The sequence below is a fragment of the Adiantum capillus-veneris genome, chromosome 15 (genome assembly GCF_014529385.1).
Source record: "Adiantum capillus-veneris isolate H3 chromosome 15, ASM1452938v2, whole genome shotgun sequence".
NCBI lineage: Eukaryota > Viridiplantae > Streptophyta > Polypodiopsida > Polypodiales > Pteridaceae > Adiantum > Adiantum capillus-veneris.
This window is the reverse complement of record NC_140945.1, coordinates 112,568,775-112,576,998: the sequence shown is the minus strand read 5'-3', so window position 1 is coordinate 112,576,998 and position 8,224 is coordinate 112,568,775. Positions and strand designations below refer to the sequence as shown.

Sequence of the window (8,224 nt, the reverse complement as noted above, 5' to 3'; positions counted from 1 at the left end):
CCCGTTCCGAACCCCTAGCCGTTCCCCCGTTCCGCGGGGATCCCGTCGCCGTTCCCGTTCCGCGTTCCGGGTAACTATGGCTGGAATCCCTTCTATATTCATCCCCTATCGTGGTCTCTTCGCCTTACCTTGATCATGGCTATGGATCACGTGCTTGCTTGCTGCTTATAAAGCTGATGATCTGCTTTTAAAAGCTCCTGCAGTCAATGCACTCGTCACTCATTAAAAGAGCTTCTACTCGTCTCACGCTGTTCTGCTGGCTGCTGCACCGTCGTTTTTCTTGTAACTGGCTTTTGAGCTGTGGGCCGTCGTTTATTTTGCTGGCTTTTGACCTGCACAATGGCCTTTTCATCAAGGCCTGCTATCATGCCAAGTGGCCTCATCCTTCCTTTGGCCACATCCCGAAAGACGTTCTTAGCCCAACCAAGTAAAACTTTTCAACCATAAGAAGGGCTGAAAACTCTTGCAAAAAACATACAAGCACCAGGCTAACTGGTATCTTTGCAAGGCAGGAGATTTAGAGTAATATAAGATACCAAAACCATTGTTTTAAGTAAATACTTTTACAACCAATTCACTTGAAAACTATTGATTATGGCAGAACTCTGGGCTCCTCTTTGCAGTCTCATGGTACTGAGCAGCCTCATAAATGTTACTCATGATAACGTATGCTGACGCATTCCATTTGTCCAATTGGACTACATGGTCAAAGGCCCATCTTCCAACCTTAAGGTTTCCCCACTTTTGACAAGCACCTAATAAAGAATGCCACATTCCAAGGTCAACTGAAAATGGCATCTTACTAATCAAAGCGGCAGCAGTTTCTACATGTCCGGCCCGAGCAAAAAGACCAACCATGCGGGTGTAATGCTCCAAAGTAAGAAACGTACCATGTTCTTTCAAAACATCAATATACATCTGCCCTTCGTCCAAACGACCTGCATTACTGCATGCATTGAGCAGACTGGTAAAAGTAACAAAATCTGGCTCTTTGCCTTCATGTATCATATCATTGTAAAGTTTGAAAGCTACATCGTCCTTCCCCAATTGAGCATATCCCGATATCAGTGCTGTCCATAGCACCATGCTTTGAACTGGAAGCTCATCAAAGACTTCTTGTGCTTTAGAAAGTGCACCACACTTGACGTACATATCTACAAGCGCGTTGGCAACTCTGATGTCCTTTGTCATCCAACCTTCCTTCACAATCATGGCATGCATTTCTTGACCTCTATGAGCTACTCCCATGCTGCTACAGGCTCTCAATGCGCAGAGAAAGGTGATTGCATTCGGAGAGAGGCCCTTTTGCTGCATCTGGTCAAAGCAACTCAATGCTTCCTCTGGGCGAAAGTGCTGGGCATACCCTGCAACAAGTGTACTCCACGAAACCACATCCTTGATTACTAATCCATCAAACACTTCTTGTGCTTTTGTAAGAATGCCACACTTAGCGTACATGGCTAGCAACACATTCCCCACATTTTGTTTTGTGAGTAAACCCTCTCTCAAAATTTCAGCATGTAATGATTGGCCCTTTAACGGAGCTCTGATGCTGCCGCACGCTTTCAAAATGCTAATAAAAGTGACGGCATTCGGAGAGAGGCCCTCAAGTTGCATGCCTTGTAGACATTTGATTGCTTGCTCACAATGTCCATGGTGAGCATAGCTTGAGATAAGTGCATTCCATGCAACTACATCCCGAGCCACAAGCTTATTGAAAGTTGCTTCAGCTGCTCTCAACAAGCGACACTTTGCATACATATCTATCAATGCAGTGCCAACAATAAGATCGATTTCTAGCAATCGGTTGCCCACAAGTTGAGCGTGTACTGCTTTTCCCTTGTTTGACTCTCTGAGGCTGCCACAGGCTTTCAGTATGTAGACATATGTGACCGAGTTCGGAAAGAAACATTCCTGCAGCATTTGTTCGAAAGAGGTTAATGCTAACTGCGCAAGGCCATGCTGTATGTACCCATCCATCAGCACATTCCAGACAACAGCATTCCTAATGCAAATCTCATTAAATACATCTTGCGCAGCTTCAAGTGCGCCACATTTAGAGTACATGCTTACCAAAGAAGCTGAAATTGCAATGCTTTTCTTGAAGAGCCCAGAACTGACTATGTAAGCATGTAATTCTGCACCTCTTTGTAAATCCTTCTGTTCGGTACAGGCCTTTAGTATGGCCATGAAAGAGGAAGGGGAAACCTTGCTCTTCTGAAGTTTCTTGTCTTTCTCGTGAACCTCATTCTTCTGAGGCAGGTATTTGTGAAGTCCTTTCTCCTGCAAATGCCCTCCTGCAGCAAACTTTCGACATATTTCTGGTTTACAGGGTTGAAATTCTCTTCTTCCAAGCTCTGCTTGGGCCTGAAATGGCGACCAAGGTCATTTCATAAAGTAATAAACTACTCCAGTCTTAGAGTTCCATCTACGTCTACAGCTGATTCTGTGTGTGTGTGTGTGTGTGTGTGTGTGAGAGAGAGAGAGAGAGAGAGAGAGAGAGCACCTTGACAACGGGATCGCCTTCCCACCCATTTGAGGGTTCCTCGAAAGACTGCTTCCAGCAGGTGAGGAGGGTGTCTGCAGTGACATTTCCACATGGGGAGGAGTCCAGCAAGACGGTCCTTGGCCGGCCCATGCATTCACCATGGCTCGGGGGCTAACTCCTTGCAAGGCTTCCATGCAAACAATTACGACAGTAGGTTCACTTCATCATCATTGAGACAATAGCACAAGTTTGTGCTAATATCGAGTTAGGCCTTTTGAGACCTCCCTCTTGGAGGGAGTGATATATGCGTGCCACGTGACTAAAGAACAGGGGTCTTCCCACGGCATTAAAGGGCACAGGTAGAAAGAGATGGGATCGGCGGCTGAGGTTGAAAGGGAGGATCTCGAGGAAGATTGAGGGCGGAAAAAAATGGGCGACCATTGCAAGCACGGAAACTTGAACCCTCGCTGCCACCATGAGAGCCCAATGCACTAACCGCTACGCCCGCACGGGGAAGTTGACATATGGGCAAACTATATAATGATAAATAAACTTGGACAGGCCCCGCTGCTTGTCCAAGTTTACTTTTCCATGTCCTAGTTTACCCTGGCATCCTACGGCTGTGCGCGTCTCGATCTTCACGTCCGAACTTCGCTGTCGTGGATCCCACCGCGTGGGCTTCATTAAATGGCCCGTGCCCTTTAGTGCTGAGGGGGGTCTTCCCCATCATGGGATCCACGACAAGCACAAGTCACAAAGTCTTCCCCGTCATGGGATTCACGACAGGCAAAACAAGCACGAATTTCGAGGACGATCAACATCCAACAAAAAATTTACCGACAACGGCAGCGCAAAGAGACTCGAGCAAGGAGTGTAAGGTATGCTACTATAGTGCTCTCTCTCTCTCTCTCTCTCTCTCTCTCTCTCTCTCTCTCTGGCAATGGTGCCATTGGCAAGTTAGTGATGGCCTTGTTCAGATTGCGCAATAGGTGGACATGGTGTATGAAGAATCTTTGCTTTCGATGTTCATACCAACTACAAAAGTTGACACCAGTCTTGGGTCTCAAGATGAAATTCACAGATGAGTTTCCCGCCTTACCACAGAGAGGAGTGTGAGCGTCCGAGGGGTTGGTGCCGCCCGCAAGGATGGTGGTTCTGGAAGCTCTTGAGCCTTTTGTTGACCAATTGATATTCTCCATCGTAGAAGGTCGCCCATGCCTAAGTTGTTTGGGCAAGCAGTCTGAACCTTGCCTTAGAGAGCAAAATCAAGATAGTTTTATATTTGCATTGCCCCGAACGGTGTATGTGTGGATTTCAAAATAATACCTTTGTGTGCTACATGCGTTCTGCTTTAGGTGACCAAATCTAGAAAGAAGCCCTTGCTTTGTAATAGATGAAAATAATAGTTCTTTCTAGCCTTGTCCTTGTCAACATGTCATTGTCAGACCCATGTTGCTAATAATAAATTCCAAGACACGATATATGTGAGTGCGCGTGTGCGCGGATGCGTGCATGCGCGGTGCGTGCGGGGAAGGGCAGAAGCACGAGATGGTGTGGGTGGAGCAACCTCAAGAATTGGGAAGTTAGGAGCTCCTTATTCATATGTGTATAATGACTAAGGGGATGTACACACGGTGGGCAGGCGATCGGACACCGGACCCGAGCAAAGGCGCAACATCTTTACCCCAACAAACCCCCACTGAAAGGCGATGCGTCGATAAGTGATACCTACTAGCTAAACTACTAGTATGTACAAGAAACTACGTGAGAGACTCTCTCAACCTATGCCCACTGGTTCACTCAATCGATCTACACACAGTCGGATACGCTCTGGTGGTAGGCTAGCATGCGTACCCACGCTAGAGCCTGCATGTAAATCCCATAGACAACTCTGTATGGTCTGCAAAACTCCATTATGCATCATGCTAGCGTCAGCCATCACATGACTGACAACCCCCGTGCCAAATTCTCCCAGTACAGCTGCTAGGTCGAGCCTTGGCACTAGTAAGTCAAACATGATACGCCCAAACACTGACGAAATTTGTGCAAACCTGGTTGTACTCGTCTCCTCTGCACTGTTAAGAAGTGCAGAGTGCGCTAGGAAAGCGTCGGGCCTCTGACTGTGAGAGTTCGCAACAAAATCAAGCAAGTCGTAGAAGATGTGAAGCTAAAAACACACTAAAAAAGAACAAAAATCCAGCCATGAAATCTTTACTTTAAAAAAGAATCAATAGCAACTCAAAACTCTTGTGTGTGTGATGATTTGTTGTAGCCTCAGTGCCAATTGCACAGTTGCAGTGCTCTTAAAACCCTAAACAAACGCTTCAATTCTCCATCGTAGCCATTTCATAGAAGCTTCAGAACTTCATTATACATTCCCAAGAGTTACTTGAAGAGGAAAAACCCTAATTGGTGGCCTCACAGCCTCAAATACATGGTTGGAACAACACAGTACTGCACTAGCATACCATAGGTGCAGGCTTTGTATCCCTTCCTAGAGGAGGTCAAAGTGCTGATATTGATGTTCTAAAATGTTCCCTCACTCCTCATAGTCACGGCACCGTGAGTGATGGGGCATTTTGAGCCATTTTTGACCAAATTTAGATCATTTTTTACCATTTTATGGCCATTTTTGTCATTTTTAGCCCAAAAATGCCCTTTTTTGCCCTTAAAAACCCCAAACGATCTGGGAAAAATCTCATTGGGCTTAAATTTTATCTTGAACCTCATTTTACCACTTGGAAAGCACTCTTGATGGATCTCTTACGTCCGCGCATGAAACCTGCTATTTTTGGCCGAGATCGCCCGCATTGAACTTTCTAGGCAGGCAAAACGAGCGTGCCACTTTTAAACTTTTGACAATTATACATTTCTAAAGCAAAAAATGCATATTTTTATGTGAAAAGGCATGCCATAGTGCCACGTCTAGGGCCTCGCCTGCCCGGCAAGGTATGTACATGATTGCAACCGTGGCATCTAGTTTTGCATATATCACACTATTTACATCATAGCATTTGGTCCCACATAACACAAGCATTGAGAGTGAGGTAGATATTTTAGTTTTCACATTATGCACGTGCCACGAAATGACATCCACCCCCTCTAAACTTGCACATCCTCCAGCATGTGCCACACATATCTTTTGCACGTTCATTCTTCATTTAGGTCAACATACATATCAATTTCGTCATCGCTTGCAATGACGTCTAGTGCATCATCATCTCTCTCTTCATCTTCATCCATAACATGTTCATCAGAGCCTTCATTTTGACTTTCTTGTGAAACAAAGGGATCTGTATCACCTCTTCTTTTGAACAATAATTCTTTTCCACATAATGGGAATCTTCATTTCTGTCCTATCCAACTCATGCAAGGTATAAGTAACATTTCCATGTACATGCTTAACCACATAAGGACCAAACCATCTCCTTGAAAGCTTTCTTATTGTTGAATAGTGGTTATCAAGACTATTGTCATACACCAACACCCAATCACCTTCCTCAATAGCTCTAGGTATGAGCCTGTGCCTTTTATCAAATTTGTCTGTATTCTTCAACCTTGCATCCATGTAGCAAAACCTTTGTATCAACTTTTGAGAAAGAACCAAAAGTTTCAATGGGAAGAAATGCACAGCCATGCCATGAGAAAACTAAAGAATAAGTTGTGTATGTCTCCAACTTTGAGGAGAGTAAACTACGAATGTGGAAGACATGTGATTGTGACAGTAGATACTAGCCCCACAGGAATTGGGCGGGTGATTGGCCAAGATGATGAAGATGGTAAGCGATATGTAGTGAGATTTGGAGCAAAGGTCCTAAGTGCTTGTCAACGCAATTATCCACAGGTGAAAAGGGAATTATGGAGAGCAGTTACGGCCCTGAAATGTGATAAAGAGTATTTGACAGGTGCAAATGTAATAGTGGAGACTGATTGTCTACCCCTTCTTGGAATGATCACAAGCTGCTCCAGAAATTTGCTACATTGCATAATGTGGAATCCAGATAACATAAAACACGCATGCACCCAGAAACCTTCTAACCTCAGTGAAATTTATACATTCTCTTTTATTCTCTGAATTACATCAATCTTTGCAAGACGAGGCCTTCTACCATGGCCCACACATATGTCCCACAATAAGAACTTCATTCACACCAAACACTGACTTTTGCCCAGAAAAGGTAAGGTTCACTTCTTCCAACCTTATAGGACAAGGCCTTCTACCATATGGCCCACACATATGTCCCACAATAAGAACTTCATTCACACCAAACACTGACTTTTCTCAGAAAAGGTAAGGTTCACTTCTTCCAACCTTGCAGGACAAGGCCTTCTCTACCATATGGCCCACACATATGTCCCACAATAAGAACTTCATTCACACCAAACATTGACTTTTGCCCAGACAAGGTAAGGTTCACTTCTTCCAATGTATGCATGCACTGACAAAGAGTCTACAGGGTCATTCCAACCTGTTTCTAGCCGAATGCAATCTCCAGCTTCATGCAAGACCTCTTTAGTCATTTTCCCCTTCACAACAGACTCTATTGCCCATGGCCACAATTCTCCAATCCCAATAGATGCTTCTTCTCCAATCTTGACTCCTTTTTGCTTTATAGGCTCCACCTTCAACCCATAGGCGGCTGCCTCAACCATTGAGATGGCATGGCTAGTAGCCATGTCCTCAACTAGCTTCTTCATCCCACCTTTGCCAAACTTTGTCCCCAAGAGCTTACATGTTTAACTTAAGTGAATCTTTCCATCTTTAAAGAAAACAAGCTCCTTTGTCAAAGCATCTTTGAAACTTTCACAATCCCTCCTTGCATGGTCAGTACTATCGCACCATATGCATCTATTTACAAAACCTTCTTTGCTTTGAGGTCGTTGCCCTACAGATTGACCTAATGGTTGCCCCTTTTCTTCTAGACTTGTAAGCTTTAACTTAAGCTCTTGCAGTCCTTTGACAATATCATCCAGGATGGATTTGTCATTCTTTGGAACCGCATCACAGGCTTCATGGGACTCTCGAGAACACTTGGGGCTTGAGTAGGGTTAACTATCATCTTGTCTCTTTGTCGTTGTCTCTTAGCTAGCAGTGAAATGGCATCTTCAACCTCATTCCAATCAGTCTTTAAGCCATGTTCCGCATCCTTATCCTCAAGTAGTAACTCTAACTTCTCTTGAATCTCTTTTCCTGCATCTTTCAAAAACATCTCTCTCTTCTCTGAGTTTAGGGTAGCCTTCTCAGTCCTTGAAAGTTGATCATAGCGGTGTTCAAATTCCCTTACCAGTTCGGTAGGCGAAAGTCCCTCTTTTGGCCGAACTACCCACTCTAAAAAAGTCTTCTTTATGACCGTTTTGGAGTCCTCCATGAAATACTCTTCTTTTATGGCTAACTTGAATTCTTCCGATGTTGCCCCATGCTCATCTCTAATTCCCTTACATGCTCTCTGATCTCAAGAACCACACCCAGCTCAAACCTTTGTACTATCTCTGCTTCGGGCACTCGATGAAGCTCCATCTCCTTTACATATCCACAAAGATACTTTGTTACATCTTTACCATTAAATTGGTCAATTCTATTTACCACAGATTGAAGTGCTTTGGTTGAGTAAATCTCCCTCCTTTCTGCAGCTTGTTGTTGCTGCATAAACACTGCAAAGGCTTGAAACATTTGCATTGTAACTGGATCAAACCGAACTCCTTGTTGCTCTTGTTGCTCCATAGCTTTAAAGCTTT

At 44.4% G+C, this 8,224-nt stretch overlaps 1 protein-coding gene across 3 annotated transcripts; it reads right to left on the bottom strand.

Annotated features, from left to right (window-relative positions):
- Positions 1 to 468: 468 nt before the first annotated feature.
- LOC147441293 (pentatricopeptide repeat-containing protein DOT4, chloroplastic-like) lies at positions 469 to 2,774 on the bottom strand. Of its 3 annotated transcripts, XM_086482979.1 has the most exons (3): positions 2,507 to 2,773; positions 2,074 to 2,367; positions 469 to 1,914 (listed from the first exon to the last, which is right to left on the bottom strand). In XM_086482979.1, the coding sequence occupies exons 1-3, from the start codon at positions 2,636 to 2,638 to the stop codon at positions 586 to 588; spliced, it is 1,755 nt and encodes a 584-aa protein (XP_086339105.1). In that variant the 5' UTR covers positions 2,639 to 2,773; the 3' UTR covers positions 469 to 585. The 3 variants fall into 3 exon arrangements, with proteins under 3 accessions (XP_086339105.1, XP_086339104.1, XP_086339103.1); XM_086482978.1 differs by having other exon boundaries at positions 469 to 2,307; positions 2,507 to 2,774; XM_086482977.1 differs by having other exon boundaries at positions 469 to 2,367.
- Between the last annotated feature and the right edge of the window lie 5,450 nt (positions 2,775 to 8,224).